An 18,877-nucleotide genomic window follows, 5' to 3' on the forward strand; every position below is an offset into this window, starting at 1 on the left:
ATTAAGTCTCCTGTTTTTATTTTGTTAGCAAAATTTAATGGCTAGCTTTTTTATATTATGGCAAAAAAAATATATGAACATTTTATTTTGTTTTTTCATTAACATAAAATATATTAAAGAATTGAAATAATTTTCCTATTAAACAAGCAAGTATTTTAAGAAATATAAACCAATGTCCAAATATATGTATCACTGTATATATAATATTTTCATATGCGATTATATTATATACTATATTTATTTATTTATATTATTTATCGTTATATTTATTGAATAGTATATTTTTTCCGTTACCTGTGCGTAAAGTTTATATTATTTTTACTGTGCATTTTTTTGTACTTTTTTTATGCATGCACAAAAAAAAATAAAAACAATAAATAAATAATAAATAAACACACAAGTTTAAAAAAAAGGGGGAATTTTATTTAGCATAAAATATAGGAAGTTAATATACATGTATGTTCATATTAAGAAAATTATGTAATATATACACACAAATGATAATAATATAAATGTGTGTATAAACACATAATATTTCACACTCCAGTATATACTTGCATAGTTTACATAAATATATATATTGCATATTTACACATACATACATACAAAATTGCATATCGCCAATTGTGTACACACACATTTATGCTTCCAAAAAGGCAATATAAAACTTATAATTTTCCATAAGTCATTTTCATTCGTCAAGCATTTTTTATGTAAAAAAACATTATAAGTACATATACGCCTATATATAATCAAAATGGGGCAAGAAATGTCTACACAGAGTGATATACAAAATGAAGATCAAAAAGGAAACAAAAAGAATTTAAAGGGAGGACACGGAAAAAATGCTTTGAAAGAAAGGAGTACTAGTATATCAAAAGAAATAGTTAAAAATAGTTTTAATAATAGTAAATTAAGACCTGGTATGTTCATACAAAATAGTAATGTAGTATTTAATGAACAATATAAAGGAATCAAAATTTTAGGAAAAGGATCATTTGGTGAAGTTATATTAAGTAGAGATAAACATACAGGTCATGAATATGCAATTAAAGTAATTAGCAAAAAGCATGTTAAAAGAAAAACAGATAAACAAAGTCTTTTAAGAGAAGTAGAATTATTAAAAATGTTAGATCATATAAATATAATGAAATTATATGAATTTTTTGAAGATAACAATTATTATTATTTAGTATCGGATGTATATTCTGGAGGAGAATTATTTGATGAAATTATTAGTAGGAAGAGATTTTATGAAGTGGATGCAGCAAGAATAATTAAACAAGTATTAAGTGGTATTACATATATGCATAAAAATAATGTCGTTCATAGAGATTTAAAACCTGAAAATATTCTTCTTGAAACAAAAAATAAAGAAGATATGATTATAAAAATTATTGATTTTGGATTATCAACCCATTTTGAATATAGTAAAAAAATGAAAGATAAAATAGGTACTGCCTATTATATTGCTCCGGATGTTTTACACGGAACTTATGATGAAAAATGTGATATATGGTCATGTGGTGTCATATTATATATCCTCTTATCAGGTATGAAACTTTCAAAACAATTTTATTATGAATTATGTCATGTCTTATGTATGCATGATCTTGTTTGCTTAATTAATAGGATAAAAAGTGCATAAAAATGTTTTTCAAATCATTCCAAAAATTTAGACATCAATTCGGTGTATGCATTGTGTGTGTTCCTGTTTATATATTTTTTTCAAATAATTATTATATTCTGTTTTTTTTTTCTTTTTTATAGGATGCCCACCTTTTAATGGGTCTAATGAGTATGACATTTTGAAAAAAGTCGAGACTGGAAAATATACCTTTGATTTACCTCAATTTAAAAAAATAAGTGACAAAGCAAAAGATTTGATAAAAAAAATGTTAATGTACACAAGTGCTGTGAGAATATCAGCAAGAGATGCATTAGAACATGAATGGATAAGATTAATGACAAGCAAAGATAATCTAAATATTGATATTCCATCTCTTGAATTAAGTATTGCAAATATAAAACAATTTCAAAGTACTCAAAAATTAGCACAAGCGGCACTATTATATATGGGATCAAAATTAACAACAATAGATGAAACAAAAGAGCTTACTAAAATTTTTAAAAAAATGGATAAGAATGGAGATGGTCAATTAGACAGAAATGAATTAATAATAGGATATAAAGAATTGTTAAAATTAAAAGGGGATGGCACAACTGATTTAGATAATGCAGCTATTGAAGTTGAAGTAGATCAAATTTTAAGTTCTATAGATTTAGATCAAAATGGATATATAGAATATTCAGAATTTTTAACTGTTGCTATTGATAGAAAATTATTATTATCAACTGAAAGATTAGAAAAGGCATTTAAATTATTTGATAAAGATGGGTCAGGAAAAATATCTGCCAATGAATTAGCTCAATTGTTTGGATTAGGAGATGTTAGTTCAGATTGTTGGAAAACTGTTTTGAAGGAGGTTGATCAAAATAACGATGGGGAAATTGATTTTAAAGAATTCAGAGACATGTTAATAAAACTATGTAACTATTAAATATATAAAAGGGTAAACCCATATAGGTATATACGCATGAGTATAATACTTATTTGGTTGTCACCCCATTTTCATGTTGAATAATTTAAACAATTCCGTATATTATTGCAAATGTTGTAATAAAAAATATATAAAATAATAAAGCATATAAAATGATAATAACCAACAAGATTAATAGAAAATGGGATGTTGCACGTATACATATTTACATCCTATTATTCAATACATAAATATATATTATGCAAAATTATTTTTTTGAGTGAGCTCTAAATTCATAAAAAAATCATTTTAATTGGGATTATATAGATGTACCATTATTAAATTTATTATGTATATATATGCTTGGCTTTCTAACGAATATTTATTTATTTCGTAGTTTAACTTCTCATAAGCTCATACACATGTCATTATTTTTACATTTATATAGCCAATTTAAACCATTTGAATATCGAATAATAATAATTGTGCAAATAAAAATACCGTAGCATATACATATTCTTCTTTCCCCCTATATATTTTAAATACTTATTTATTAATCATATATATGTATATAATGTATGTTGCCTTTTTCTGCTCCTTGATAATAAAATAATAATTGCTTTAATATGGCTCTTTAAAAAAAAATACAACACTATTTTTATTTATAGCTATTTACAAATTTGCTTATGTCATTTTTTCTCCGTCTTTTTTTTTCTTTTTTGCTAACCCGTTACATTAAAATACTAAAAACAAATTAGCATATATATATGCATATAGAGTTATTATTCAGTTGAAAAAAATACATTAAGACAATAATTAAAATGCATCAAACATATTTTATGGGGTTTCTTTTTTTATTTATCACGTTAAAAAAGAAAAAACGAAAAAAAGAAAGATATACATATTTTCATTAGCATATTATGCTATGAAACAAATGTGTTTTATAAAGAAATCAAAATTAATTAAAAAATAATATGAAACTAAACATGTATGCATTTTTATTTTTTTTTTTAAAAATTATAAAAAATGCATATACATAGGTATGTAAAAAAGTACATTTGGGTGTCATTGATATGAATATGCGTGATACAAACTTGAATCTATGACACGGTACTACTAAAATTTGCAAATTTTTTTATCCTTTTTTTGAGCAATTCATTTTCATCTCTTAAAGATATAAGCTCTTTTAATAGCTTATCATTTTGTTTGCTAAAAAAAGACAAAAATATATATGTTAATATATTATAGTGAATATTTAAAAAAAATTTAATTAAATGTGTAGGTATGGATCTATGAGCATATTATTACCTCTCTGTTTTGGTATCGTCTTTTTTTGAAGCGTCATTCTTTTTTGATTTTTCAATATCTGTATAAAAAAAGGTATATATGTATGTAGAAATTAGTTCGACATATATTTTACTGTTACAAAATGGATTTGTATAGAGCATTGAACTTTTAGTTAACATATAAATATGCAATATATATTTTGTTTGCCATTTGGCTATATTTCTATTTTTTTCAAATATATTGTTATCTTCTTTCGAATCTTTTTTATTTGTACCTTTTGTTAAAGAATCAACCAATTTTGTTAATCTGTTTTTTTCCGAAGTTAATAAATTTAGTTCATTTGATATTTTGATATTTTCCCTTTCTAAAGAGTTATTATTTTTTTTAACTTCTTTTAATTCCTTTAGTGATTCATATGTTTCTTGGCTTTTTTGTTTTTCCTCCTAATATAAATAATAAATTTCACATATTATATATACACATGAATATGTATAAGTACATTTTTTATGGATCACTTATAATTAGCTATATTATAATTTATTAATAATGTTTATTACTTGTAAAGACTTATTTAAATGTTCCAATTTTAAACTTAAATTTTCTACTTTATTCTCCAAATCGGTTTTATTTCTCTTTTCTTCTAAATATAAATTATGTATTTTTTTATTTTCATTTAACAAGTTAATCTGTAAAAAAAAGTTGTTTTAATTATTTTGGATGTATACTGTCATAATGGATTGGAAGTAAATAGCTAGCCAAACTAAGTTACATATGTATATATATGGTTGTGTATTTTTATTTATTATAATATTTTTTAACCTTTTCTTTTTCGATAAACTGTATTTTCTCTTGTAATTTTTGATCCTCTTTCGAGTTAGTCTACAAATTGTATAATAAAAAATGGACGTATATCCATGTGTAAATAGAACAAAAATAATGTAATAACATTTTTTCTGTCTGTTCTATATTATGATGAAAAACGAAGATTTTTAATATTACCTTGGACATATTTTCCTGCACTAATTTTTTATACTTTTCAATATCATTTAATAATAGCTTATACTGTAAAATGGGATAAAAATGTTAAATAAAAAAATATATATGCTCCTATTAACTTTACATGATTTATTATTATTGTATTGTTATCTCTGTATATTTTACCTTGTCCTTAAAAAATAAATCCACATTTTTGTATTTATCTTGTAATATTTTGATCTCCTTCATAAGTTTTTCGTTTTCTTTTATCAGTTCGTTTGGGTCCTTGAACTTTTTGGCGTTATCTATGTATGGATAAGCATGTAGAGATATATTATGTGTGTTCATGTATAAATGTATAAAAAAAATATGAATAATGTACATATCATAGTCATTCATTAATTATAAAAAGGTAGAAATTCATATGGCATTTTAAGAAAAAGCATTGATACATATTACTTTTTAATGTGAAATCTTTTGATAAATAAAAAAAGACAATGAAATATGTTTGAGAATAATATATTGGTGAATATATGCAGATATGTGAATTACCTAGTTGGAGTTGAAATGCTTCTATCGTATTTTTAAGGTCATCTTCGAGAGCATTTTTTTCATTCTGTAAATTATGAATTTTGCTAAGGTACTTTTGATTTATTTTTCTATTTAGTAATAACTCTTTGTTTAGATTTTCAAGAATTGAATTAACATCTACATTGTTAAAAATATTTTTAACTCTTGTTTTTTCAAAATTCTGATTTATATTATTAAATATATATTCATTGATAATATATAAATTAGCATGCATATATTTTAATAAAATAGATATTAAATCTCGATGTCTTTTAAATAGGCATTTGCATTTATAAGATTCATTTTCATTAACATGTAATAGAAAGTGATTATTATTTTCATCGTTTTTGTTGTGTTTTTCTGTTTTACGATCTATATTAATAAATTCTACATATGGATATATATGGTGAAATTTATAATTCCACATATTTTTCATTTTATTATTTTGATTAATAATTTTTATTTCATTTTTATATATATGCAACATATATATATATTCGTTTTCCCCTTCTAAATTGGAATACACACTTTGATTGTCAACATAATTATAATCGTTGTACGTACTAAATGAGTTATTAGTTTTGCTCTCATTAAACATAATATTTTCTAAAGTCTTTTGATCATAATATTTGTTTTCATTTTGTAAGCTATTATATTTTTTGTCGTCTTTGTTTAATATATATATAGGGTATTTAATTGAATCATTATATATAATAGTTTCTAACATATTTTTAGTTTTGGTATTCAAATTAAATGGTCCAATTTCGGCAATAGCCACACCATAATACTTGTTATTTTTTATGTCATGATTTTGTGTTTCGAATGTTTTATTTTTTTCATTTTTTGTATTACTAAACAAAGAGAATTCATCATCAGATTTTAATAGCCCTCTTTTTGTAGATTTTTTTAACCTATTTTCATCATCACTTTCAATGCTATTTTTTTTTTTATTCTTCATGTTTTTATAATAACTATTTATAGATGTGTTTGATGAATTTTTACTGTAATTGCTTATATTTTCTAAATTTCTTTTTTCACTATTTTGTATATTATTATAACTTTTTTTATTATTTAATTTTTCATATTGTGATGTGTAACTTTCTTTTGCTGTACCTTTGAATGTGCTTTTAAAAGATGACGCATCATTGTAAAAAGAATTTTTATTGTTGTTCATATTGATATTATTGTTATTTTCCGCCTTTTCATATTCATCAAAATTTGTGTCTTTATAATTTTCCGGAGTGATAGAACCGTTATCCATTCGCTCATTGTTAATACAAGTGCACTCTACAGATATTTTAAATCCAATATCATCAGAAGTTAATTCATATTCACTACCATAACATCCTTTACCATTGCCTGAAGTTACTTTTCCTTGCATATTTTTACTCCCTGTATTATTCAAATTGTGTTCTATTAATCCATATTCTTTGTCATAATATATTCGCCTCCATTTATAAATACATGGTAATTTTTTATTTGTATCTTTTTCATATGCATATGCAATAATTTTATTTTCTTCATTTTCTGAAATAACATCAATAGTAAATCCAAAATTATATTTCCCTTTAATAATGATATCACTTTTTTCACATACAAATAAATTTTGATTATTTTTTTTTTTTCCTACTACTCCTTCGTCTTTTTCTTCATCCTCTTCTTCTTCACTTTCATTACTTTCTTTTCTTTTATTTGTAAATATATTTTTATAAATATTTTTATTTATAACAATTTCTTCGTCATTTATATATATTGTATTTTTCAGATTTTCAATATTACATGGTGATTTGCAAAAAGGATAGTTCATATTTTTTTGAGCTTCTTTAGCTGTATATTTAATATGTTCTTTTACTTCCTCGAATACATTTTTTGCATGTTTCATTTTATTACTTATAATTCCGTTAATTATTTTTTTTAGTTTGCTATTTTTATTATTATTTCCATTATTTACAATTTCTTTAGCGTTATCAGTGTCTGTAGAACTGATTACACGCACGCCTCCAATTATCTCATTGAATGCATTATTTTCCATTTTTTTTTTAATTTTTATAACTTTTTTGTTTTGACGTATCACAACTTATTTGATTATTTTTGTCTTTATTCTCTTCATTCACACCATTTAATTTTATATTATTATATTTTTAATAATCGTATAAATTTGCATATACCTTTGCTACCTGTCCATACATGTTTATGTCCAACTCGAGGAATGTACACAAACAAAACAAAAAAAAACAAATAATTGGTTTTATATATTCCCACTACTTTGTTCACAATTTATTATTATTCCTAGTATCACTACTACCATTAGTATTGTTTAATTCCTTCGATGTTTTTTTATGTTATTATATTTTTTGCTTCCTCTTTGTATCCAACTGTTTATCATAAATGTGGATAAGTTAAACCAAATCAAACAGATAAAAGCAATAGGGAAAATATATAATGGCAAAATAAAGAAAGAGAAAGGGAAAACAAATAAATTTAAAATTTGCCTAAATAAATAAATAGAAATATGTGAAAAAAATCTGAAAATACGTATACATATAAATATACAAAAATATATTATCAATGCACACATAAATATGCATGTATAAATGCATACAAACAATTAAACACAAAAAATAAAATATAAATAACTGTAAATGAATACACAAATTGATGACTAAAGAATAAACAATATTAAATAGGCAAGTAATATCAATGAAGAAATGATGAACGCTTTGAATTCATAAATTATGAAAATCATTTAATTTTAGCATTATTATAAATGATTTAAAAAAATATATATACAATGAATAAAGTGAATAAATATATGAAGATATTATATGTATAATCATAAAAGTAACTGTTTCAAAATTTTTTTTAATAACTGTAAAATAAAATATCCTTGGCTCTTTATTTGTGGAAAAGTGTGCATGGAAAAAAAATAATAAATATAAAAAAATATATAAAAATATAAAAAATTAAAATAAACATACAAAAAAACATATATATATATATCTGTTTAATTTCGAAGAATAAACAAATTAAGGATCCTTTTTAACATAAATGAGACTTATAAATGAATGAATACAAACATTTTGATAATGTATATTAACACATTTCTGTCTATAAGTATGTATGTTTCTCCCTATTGAACAAATGTGTGTGCTTAAATATGAATAATTTTATTTAAAACAGTACACAGTTTATACTTTTTTAAACAATTGTTACAGTAAAACATTTATCAGTTATTTTATCAACAAATTAAAAAATCATTACACATATTTAGAGCCTTCACATTAGTATGCTAATCTTATTCGTTTTGCTTTTAGAGATATGTAGGAAGCAATATTTTACATTTAATAAAAAATATGAATAAATAAAAAAGTATAAATATTTTTTGGTTTATTTTCAATACGAAATTTAACTTGCAAAGCCGCTAAAAATTAAAGTCAGAAAAGTATTCAAAAATTGTCTACAGGTCTAGTGATATATTTTGTATCCATTGTACTACAATTCGATAAAAAGAGAAAAAACCATTTCATATTTTTAGGAATATTTTGAGCATCCTTAATACATAATAAGCTGAAATATGTTGCCGATTAATCACATGTATGAAAAAAAAAAAACATTCAGCTTGTAACTTGGGTATATGTATATATCAAGCTTTGAACATCCTATTTCTATAAAAGCTAGATTAATAAAAGGTTATTTATTTTGCTCAAAGTACCTATATAGATCCCATATGGGAATTATTTATGACTTATAAATATGTAATAATGATATTATTTTAAAAATTACACAGCTTTGTGTTCATTCTTCTTTTTATCAAGTTAAGATATAGGAGGTAGTGGGGTATTCTTACCCCCCAAAAAAATATAAATTTCATATAATAAATATGTACACAATAAAATATAATGTAGTAATACAAACTTGTGCAATAAAGTGCTATACGCACGAAAAAAAAATTAGAAAAATACAATAAAATGAAAAAAATAATTCACCAGAACAAATAGTAAAGCATACTTAAAAGGTAATAAAATATTTATAAAGTTCGCATATGTTATTATTCTTTCCTTTTTTTTAATACTTATTCTATGAATGGAATAAAATCAGTGTTGTTCATGTATGGTCTTAATTTTTCAGGAACCATAATACCTTCTCCATTTTGATAATTTTCTAAAAGACAACATAAAAATCTTTGACCAGCTACCATAGTACCATTTAATAAATGAACATAATTTTTATTTTCAACAGGAAAATCATGATTAAATTTTTCATATTCACTATCAACATATTCATCTTTTGTTTCATCTTTAGTATTTTCGTCATTCTTATCTTTTGAACTTTTTGTAATACCTGCTATTTTTATATTTGAATCGGTATATCTAATATTTAAATTAATACTTTGATAATCGGTACAATTACTGCATGATACCAATTCTCTATATTGTCCACTACTAGGGAAATATCCTTCGATATCATATTTTAAGGCAGCAGCATTATTAAGAGCTCCTGATACGATATTTACAATTTTATATGGAATATTTAAAGATTGATAAAATTCTTCACAAGTTTTTATCATTTCTTCATGTAATTTATAACTTGTTTGTGGTAAAGAAATACAAAATTGTTCGACCTTATCAAATTGATGAACTCTCAATATACCTCTAATATCTTTTCCATGTGCCCCTGCTTCTTTTCTAAAACAGGAAGAAATACCTACATATTTTAAAGGCAGATACCTTGATTCTAATGTTTCGTCTCTGTGTAATGCACATAGCGGTTGTTCAGACGTGGCTATTAAAAATAAGTCGTCTCTATTTGATTTTTCATTCGAAATATTATTACTGTTATTATTTGCAGTAATTTTCGGGTCCTCAGCACTAGCAACACTTGACGAACTTATTTTATACAATGTTTCTTCAAAATCATCTAACTCTGCACATTCCTCCATTATGGTTTTTTTCATAAAAAACGGAGGATATACAGGTGTATATTTTTTATTCACAAGAAAATTTATAGCATATTGCATAATAGCATTATTTAATAAAAAACCTGCACCAGTAAGATAATAACCTCTATGTCCAGCTACTAAAACTCCTTTCTTAAAATTCACTCCCCCGATTTTTCTTAGCAAATCATAATGATAGTAATATTTCTTTTTTATTTCACTTATTATATTAACTTTATTTTGTCCATCATTATTGTTACCTACTTCTCTTTTAGTATTAGGAGTATCTCCTTTGGTTGTGTCACTTTTTTCTAAATCGGTTGGTTCATAATTTTTACATTCTCCCCATGTTCGAACCACTTTATTATGTTCTTCATCATTATTAATTACAACTTTACTACTTAATATATTTCCTACTTTTGCTAAATATGTATTTCTTTGTTTTAATAAATGTTTTTCTTCGTTTTGGATCAATGGAATCTCTTCTTTCATGCTTAAACTTTTTTGTTTCAAATCCTCAACATTAGCATTTTTATCTTCTTTTTTTTTATTTCCTATTGTTTTATTTATTAGGTTAATGTTTTTTTTTAACTCCTCTAATTTAAATATACTCTTTCTCCATTTCTCATCATATTCTATAACTTTATCTACATTGCTTACATCATTAAATCTGTTCTTTTCAGACTCTTTAATCTTTTCCGGGTTACCTCCTTTTTCAGTTCTAAATAAATTGATATCCAAGACCATTTTTTCAAAGTTTTTTTTGCTAAGAAAATATAATTATTTTATTAAAAAAGTTCTATCCAAACCAAGTAGTACAAACACCTGTATTTATGTACATAGATATGCTTATACACGCATAGATAATATGTATGCTTATTTATTTGTAGGCTTTCTGTGTTAATTTATTTGATCAATATGATACATTTTTATCTAAGTGTTTTTCTTTTTACACAATATAAGTTATATACGTTAAAACATAAAGGAAAAAGAAAATAAATAGCGAAATCAAAGAAATATAATATTTCAAAATTTTTAAATAAAATAATAATTAATCGACGAATATAATCAATAAATTAAATATATACAGTGAACGGATATATAAAATTAATATATCAAATATATTGTTGTGCATAAAAAGGAGCCATAGGAAAAAATTATAAATTTTGTTTTTTATTGTATTATACAAAATTTATGTTTATATTACTTTTAACATATTTTTCTTTCTATTATGTAATAATTTGCGTGATATTATTCTCATTTGAACAAGCTTTTATACATTATACACATAGAAATAATATTAGCAAAACCATTTATTTTTTTGTATCATGTTATTAAATTCTATTAATTTTCCAAATTAATCGTATTCATCAAAAAAAAATATATATATAAATCATTGGCGGGAGGAAACTCTTTTTACTTTAATTTTCCTTCACTCATATAAATAAATTTTACTAAAAATCAACCAAATCTATTCGTAGAAATACTTTGCATCATGTAATATATAATATATGTATATAACACATATGCATATATTCCATGCTTGAAAAATGTTATAAATCATAAAGCAATCTCATTTTATTCAAAAATAGCAATGCATGCATATACGTGTATGTATGTTTATGCAGTATAGAGCGTGTGGCTGAATGCCCACGTCCTTTCATTATAGTTATTGTATATGTTTGAATATATACATTTTTATACCTATACATTAGACATATGTATATAGATGCCCCAATTTGTATATAATGGGACAAGCTTATATCAAGTATTTCTCATATGTGTGGGTATCTATTTTATTTCCCGACTGGTTATCTGCTTATTAGTATTCTATTCCCTTTGGGGGGCCTCTCAAGTTTTTCATTCATTTTGAATATAGAAAATGATCATGAAGGTATTTATTAATTTCATCATAGTTTGTTATGTTTATATCTATATACTGATTAAACGGATTAAGATATCTTACTGTTTTAGCACATGCATGATGTGTTTGATTTTTTGTGTCTTCCTGGTTGTTGTGTAAGCTTTTCAAACCATGCCACTGTTTACATTCCTGATCACATGAAATGTTCATGTTGTTATTATTAAGAATAGTATTCTTGTTTTTTTCGATTTTTTTCAATTCGCAACCAACATTGTCGATTTTTAAATTGGGCATAACGGATATACTATTAACATTCTTTGGATATTTCAAATGGTGCATGAAATTATTTTTGGTATTATTTATTTCATTTCTATTATGCATGGTACTATAATCTGGATTGATTATACTACAATCTATATAATATTTATCAATCGGATATGTTTCATTAACCAGTTTATTACTATATGTATTGTTGCCCTTTTTATATTCGTCCTTTCTACTTCCTGAAAAATAATTATTATAATTTAATAAAAACTGTTTAAAATTGTTAATTTTTTCACTCTTCTTTCTAATATTATTTTTATCCATTTCATCATTTTCCTCCTTCAATTCACTTTTATCTCCCATGTCATTGTTCTTATGAGCAGTTTCATGATTTTGCTTGTGATCCTCTAAATTGTTCACACTTCCAATTATATTTATATCCTCTCTATTATTATCAGGAATTGTAAGATTTTTCGTATCATTAATAACCCCATTCATGCATGCACTATTTCTACAAATTTGATCATTCATTGCTCTAGATTTTTCACCAGCGCAACTATCTTTGCATACTTTACCATTTCCATCAACTTGATTACAATAGTATTTATATTTATTTTTAGAAATGTCTCTATGAGAAAAAGAAGATAAATTTTTTCCTCTGTTTATTTTTAATTTTTTATTTATTAACGACCTATTGCTTGGAATCAAATATTTTTTCCTTCCACTAGATTTTTCACAAAATCCTCCATTTGGTTGTCCATCGCGTGCATCTTCTGATTCCCATAAAAAACAATTTATTGTCCCGCTTAATATTCTATTTATTTTATAACAACAATCAAAAGGGAGATTGTAAAATTTCTTCTTTTTCTTTTTTTCATTTTTGTCTTCATTTCTAGCATCGCTATTTATAATCATATATTTCCATTCGTCATTTACCATTTGGGGGGCAGATGAAATATTACATACTTTTTTGTTGTTATCAGATGATTCTCTTTTTCCATTTAATGGGATGGCATCAGAATAATATGGAACAATTGTCTCATGCACTATATTATTATTGTTAGCTTCATTTGGCCATTCGGAAAAATAATTTTCGCAAAAACATTCTTTTAATTTATTGCACAATGACAAATAATTTTCATCTGAAAATTCAATACTTTTATTATTAATATATTTGTACTTTTCATTGTTTAGTATATTACTATAAAAGTAATGATAATATGGATAAATTTCCTTAGGTATCGAAGTGAAATTATTCCGTTGCATTTCGTTAGCTATTTTTTCTTCATTTTTCAATAACTGTATAAATGTATGATTGCTTAAAATTGTATTTATTTTTTTATTTTTTGTTGGAACCTTATTTTTCTTGGCTGCCAACTCTTTTTCTTCACTTTTGTGTAATGTCTCATTATCCTCTTCCTCTGTCTTTTTATTGGTCATATTCAAATCACTAGTGTCAACATTTTTATCGGCATATTCCTTTACTATTTTAATATCTTCCATTGTTTGAGTCTCGTTTTCACAAATTTCATCGTCGCTTTTTTTTTCAAAAGTTTTACTCTCATAATTTTCACTTGATGTATTTACTGAAGATTCATCACTAGCTTTTTCATAAGTCGTTAAAGTTCTACATTCATCTAATTTGCTTTTTAAATATATCCATCTATGCAAAGAAATTTTTTTCTTTTTATGCCATTTAAAATGCTTGGATTTTAGTTTATTGATGCATCTTACTTCATTTTTCATTTTATTATATACATTTTTCATATTACGCCTCATTTTTCGAAGTTCATAAGATTCCTTAGATTGATCATTTTCCTCTATTATTTTTTCTAAATATGTTACTCTATTTTTCATAAGAACAATTTCATCTAAATATTCTGCATTTTTTAATTCCAACTCATTTATATAAGATAATTTATTTTTTAATGTGCCAATTGTATCATTTAATTTCATATTTTCATGATTTTTTTGCACTAATTGACTTTTTAATTCACGAATTTCTTCATATTGAATATCTCCAAAATCGAGAGATTCTTTTATTTTTTGCCTCAGCAATTTATTTTTTCCATCTAATGTGTTCATATAATATTCATATCGATCAATTAATTTGGGAACATAATCATGCAATAAACTATTTATTATTTTCATAATATTATCTATAGACCCACTATTATTATTTTTACTTTTTGGTTTTCCAACTGTCCCTTCTAAAGATTCCATCATCTTTTTATAATATTCAATATTTTTTTTATTGTCATTTAAAAATTTGAATTGACGAAGACTTTTAGAACTATTGAATAAATTAGTATCATTTGACTTCCTTGTTGTTAAATCTTTAGAACTTTTAGTGCTTGTATCATTATTCATATACATACAACCAATGTCATACGTTGACGAGCTACTTTTTTTTTGTAATCTATTAGACACACTATTTTGGAAAGAATAGACTTTATTTAATCGTTTATTTAAAGAATCCATACTATAATATTTTGAAATTTTCTCACTATGTACTAATAGAGAGTTTTTGCTATGTTGTTTTGAATTTTTAAACAACAATGAATCTTCGGCTTTTCCTTCAATTTTGTTTTCATTTTTTTTTGAGGAGCTTTTATTTTTATTCTTCTTAAAAATATTCTTTCTTAAAAAAGTATCACTTTTTATATTTAAATCATCAGAATTTTGCGTATGGTGTGTTTTTAATTTTATTTTTTTCGCTACCGATGTTGCATTAGCTGATAAATTTTTCTTTGGTGCCTTTTCTTTATTTTTTTTAGATGATTTACTATTCTTTGAGCCTTTTTCCAATTTTTTGTATAAATTTAATAAATTCAAATCATATTCCATAATTTCATTTTTTACATATTCGAGCTTTCTATCTTTTGATTGTAATTTTAAAAGCCCATCTTCATTATTTTCCATTCTTTCATTATCAACCAATTTATAATTTATATCAAGGTTTTGATTGCTATCCTCTTTTTCTTCGTAGGACGTTTTATTCTTTAAATTTTTGTGATTTTTATCTAAATGCCCCAATTTATTTCTAAAATTATCTTGAAAATCAATCTTTTTAATTTCACTACTATTTGTGGTAGCATATTTTTTATATATATTGGGCTCGGATTCATCAAAACCCTTGGAGCTATTGGTGTCCATAGAACCGCCTTTAAGCTTCTTCTGAAAACTTATTTTATCATCTAAGAACTTTCCTGCGTCATTTGTATACTCATCATCTGCTTCGTCCAAGCTATTTAATGTTAGTAATTTTTTATTTTTCTCCCTACATTTTTTAACGAAGAATTTAACATTTTTAACTAGGATATTTAACTTATTTGATTTTTTCATTTTTATATTATATCACTACTATATATTAGCATATAACGTATTTCTTCTTTGTCTACTTTTAATAATTATATTGTCATATAATAAGCATATTTCAATGAATATTTTTTCAAATATAAAAAATAATGCTTTTCTTTTTAAAAGGTAAAAAGAAGAACGCAATAATTATCACATAAATATTAATAATTAACAGTGTAAACAATGTTTTTTATTTATAATTTAATTAAACAAGTTGTACATGTCTAATGGTGTCTAGGTATAAAGTGTAGAAAGCATTCAAATGTGCAACACATGGTCACAATAACAATGTGCTTATATTTATGCATACGCATATATTATGAAAATTATAAAGACGAAAAACTAAAACAAAAAAACTAAAATAAAAATTGTACAAAATAAATGAATAGAAAAATATAATTATAAATATATTCAAAAAATACATAATGCAAAAAATAATATATTTTTTTTCATCCTCAATTATGCATATATATTGTTCCCATTAATATATAAGCAAATCATTTAAACGGATGAAAATAAATAAAAATAAATAAAACTTAAAAATTAATCATAAAAATAAAATCCTAATATGTTAACAATATATACATATATATGTTTTGTGTGTGGGTGCTTGTGTAAAATTGTTAATCTATAACAACGTACAAAATGTTCAAGTGTCCACTTAAAGTCTATTATAAATTTACATTCTACATTCAATATTAATTTTTTCCTTTTATTTCATAATATTTCAAATACTTAAAAATATAATAAAAAATAACACATTTTCTTTTTGTTTTTAATAAATATTCTGAACAGTCATCATTTTTATATTAAATAACTATTTATTTTTTTTAACACTTTTTGAATGTGTGCTAAAAAAACCAAAAAAGTGGTATATTTTTTTATCTACTAAATTTAGCAATTGTAATATTATTTCTTATATAAACAAATTCAGTTCCACACTATATTTTTATAAGCAATTTTCGATATATTTTTTTTTTTGTATATATAATTTCTTAAAAAAATCTGAACGGCAATAATATTTAGCTTAAATTATTTTTTTTTCTTCGTCTATTAATTCGTTAGCCATCATCTGAAAAAAAAAAAAATAGCCATTAAGAATATCCAATAAAAATATATGAAAAATATACAATTTGTTTTAGCTGCATACACATAATGTATAAATACATTTTTTTGAAGTTACCAAAGCTGCTACGTAACAACCCTTTTCGGCTTCTTTTATTTTTTCATTTATAAAATTTAAACTATCCTCAATTAAGTCATTTCTTTGCGAATCCTCTTCTATAAGAGCAGTTAACACTTCATTGTAAATGCTTTCGTCGTCGGTACTCTTAAATAAAAAAAATATGTAACAAATATGTTAATGCATAAATATATAAACACATTATATAGTTGTATGCAATAAATAACAATTATTTAATAAAAATCATGATATGCACAAGACAGGTATATTTTTCAGTATTACATTTGGTATATCCTTTATGTGTCTTTTTATAAGAGTGTTTTCTATAACCTTTGACTCTGTCGTCCTAATATAAATATAAATATATTCGTATGTTTCACAACACAGCATATAGGCATTTATCCAAATAAATTGTAACTATATTCATATTTCGATTTTTAATAAAAACATACCACATTGTTAGCAAGCCAAATTGGTGCATTCGTGCATGAATTGATTCGACCTTGTCTATAATTTCCTCTTTAAGGTCACTGGGTAATTTAACCATCTAAAATAAGGAATATTAATTTTTATAAATAAATATAGAAGCTTTACAAATGTGTGCAATAAAACAAAGCCACTTGTTCAAAAAATAGTGTACCTTATCTATTTTTTCGATAATTTCATTTGGTTTATATTCATCGAGCTTCGTTCCTTTACCTCTGAAAAGTCAACCAAAAAAGAAACATATATATATGCATTCATGAGCATTCCATATACACAGATCATAAATCTGCATAGGCATACTTGGTATAAAACAAAAAGGTTGGTGTTCCCCTAGAAACTATCATATTTGGCGCATAATCATTTTTCTCAATATTATACTTCTTTAGTTTCAATTCAATCTAAATAATAAAAACAAAGACAAATATATTATATGTGTGTACAAATTTATTGAAATAGTGATAATATACATAGGTATGGGTATATCTTTAAAAATTTAATTACGTTATTCTCTTTGAATAGTTTGTATAAGCTGTTTATAAAAGGCTTGTATAAAAAGCATAAGAAGCATGTATTTTCAAACAAAACTAAGAGGATGTCATTTTTCTTGGAATCCTCAATAACCTGAAAAGCAAAAATAATTGCAAAAGTGTATACAAAATATATATATGCATTGAAACCATAAAAATAATATAATTCGAGCTAAATGTTTTTATAAATTACCTCCTTTTCAAATGTGTCATGCGTTACATACGTTGGGAATGTCCCATTATTTCCTTTATTTAATTTTTCAGAATCTTCACTAATAGGTACAAAAAATTGTTCAAATATTTCTTTTATGGAACTAGTATCGACTAACTCTTCTTTTGTTATATTTCTTCGTCTCCTTCCTTTATAAATATAGCAAGCAAAATCCCTGCTTTCCTCATGAAATGTATAAAGATAATTTAAATTTTTAATGTTGAGTTTTTCAATTTCATGTTTTAAAAACTGAACTTTTTTTTTTTCGTCGCTCAATTTATTTTTATCTATAACAAATAGTACGATATTATCTATCCTATCAAAAACCTCATCAGATATTTCGGTCATTTCATTTAGAAAATTTGATATTTTTTTTTTTTCATCCCATTTGAAAGCTCCATAACCTAATATGCTACTAATAAGTATACTTAACATATATATTCTTTTTTTCCGATTTGAACTTATTTTATTGTCCACATTTGCCGCGTTTGTAATGTTCCTTTGTATAATGTTCTTAAAGTTAACTTTTGCATTTATACTCTTATTAGCACAATTTCCGACTCTACAAGGATAATTAAAATGAACAAACATGCGTTTATTACATGGTAGTATCGCTTTTCTACTGTTGATCCTTAGTAGTATGTTATTCATTTCTATGCTTTGTATGAATTTCT

At 23.9% G+C, this 18,877-nt stretch overlaps 5 protein-coding genes across 5 annotated transcripts; 1 reads left to right on the forward strand and 4 right to left on the reverse strand.

Moving 5' to 3' along the window:
• Positions 1–757: 757 nt before the first annotated feature.
• PCHAS_0616900 (calcium-dependent protein kinase 4, putative) lies at positions 758–2,561 on the forward strand (the record flags this gene model as incomplete). Its single annotated transcript, XM_016797511.1, has 2 exons — positions 758–1,553; positions 1,771–2,561. The coding sequence occupies 2 exons, from the start codon at positions 758–760 to the stop codon at positions 2,559–2,561; spliced, it is 1,587 nt and encodes a 528-aa protein (XP_016653454.1).
• Positions 2,562–3,640: 1,079 nt separating this feature from the next.
• Positions 3,641–7,404, reverse strand: PCHAS_0617000 (conserved Plasmodium protein, unknown function; the record flags this gene model as incomplete). Its single annotated transcript, XM_016797512.1, has 8 exons — positions 3,641–3,749; positions 3,849–3,906; positions 4,102–4,270; positions 4,385–4,513; positions 4,647–4,706; positions 4,827–4,889; positions 4,989–5,107; positions 5,355–7,404. 8 exons carry the CDS (start codon positions 7,402–7,404, stop codon positions 3,641–3,643), a joined length of 2,757 nt encoding a protein of 918 aa, XP_016653455.1.
• A 2,040-nt stretch (positions 7,405–9,444) lies between these two features.
• Positions 9,445–11,055, reverse strand: PCHAS_0617100 (serine--tRNA ligase, putative; the record flags this gene model as incomplete). The annotated part of the gene is made up of 1 exon (XM_735931.2): positions 9,445–11,055. One exon carries the CDS (start codon positions 11,053–11,055, stop codon positions 9,445–9,447), a length of 1,611 nt encoding a protein of 536 aa, XP_741024.2.
• A 1,117-nt stretch (positions 11,056–12,172) lies between these two features.
• Positions 12,173–15,781, reverse strand: PCHAS_0617200 (conserved Plasmodium protein, unknown function; the record flags this gene model as incomplete). The annotated part of the gene is made up of 1 exon (XM_733063.2): positions 12,173–15,781. The coding sequence occupies one exon, from the start codon at positions 15,779–15,781 to the stop codon at positions 12,173–12,175; it is 3,609 nt and encodes a 1,202-aa protein (XP_738156.2).
• A 1,042-nt stretch (positions 15,782–16,823) lies between these two features.
• Positions 16,824–18,854, reverse strand: PCHAS_0617300 (thioredoxin-like protein; the record flags this gene model as incomplete). Its single annotated transcript, XM_016797513.1, has 8 exons — positions 16,824–16,868; positions 16,980–17,126; positions 17,262–17,325; positions 17,432–17,526; positions 17,620–17,680; positions 17,766–17,863; positions 17,967–18,086; positions 18,186–18,854. The coding sequence occupies 8 exons, from the start codon at positions 18,852–18,854 to the stop codon at positions 16,824–16,826; spliced, it is 1,299 nt and encodes a 432-aa protein (XP_016653456.1).
• Between the last annotated feature and the right edge of the window lie 23 nt (positions 18,855–18,877).

The sequence above is a fragment of the Plasmodium chabaudi genome (genome assembly GCF_900002335.3).
Source record: "Plasmodium chabaudi chabaudi strain AS genome assembly, chromosome: 6".
NCBI classification, from domain to species: Eukaryota; Apicomplexa; class Aconoidasida; order Haemosporida; family Plasmodiidae; genus Plasmodium; species Plasmodium chabaudi.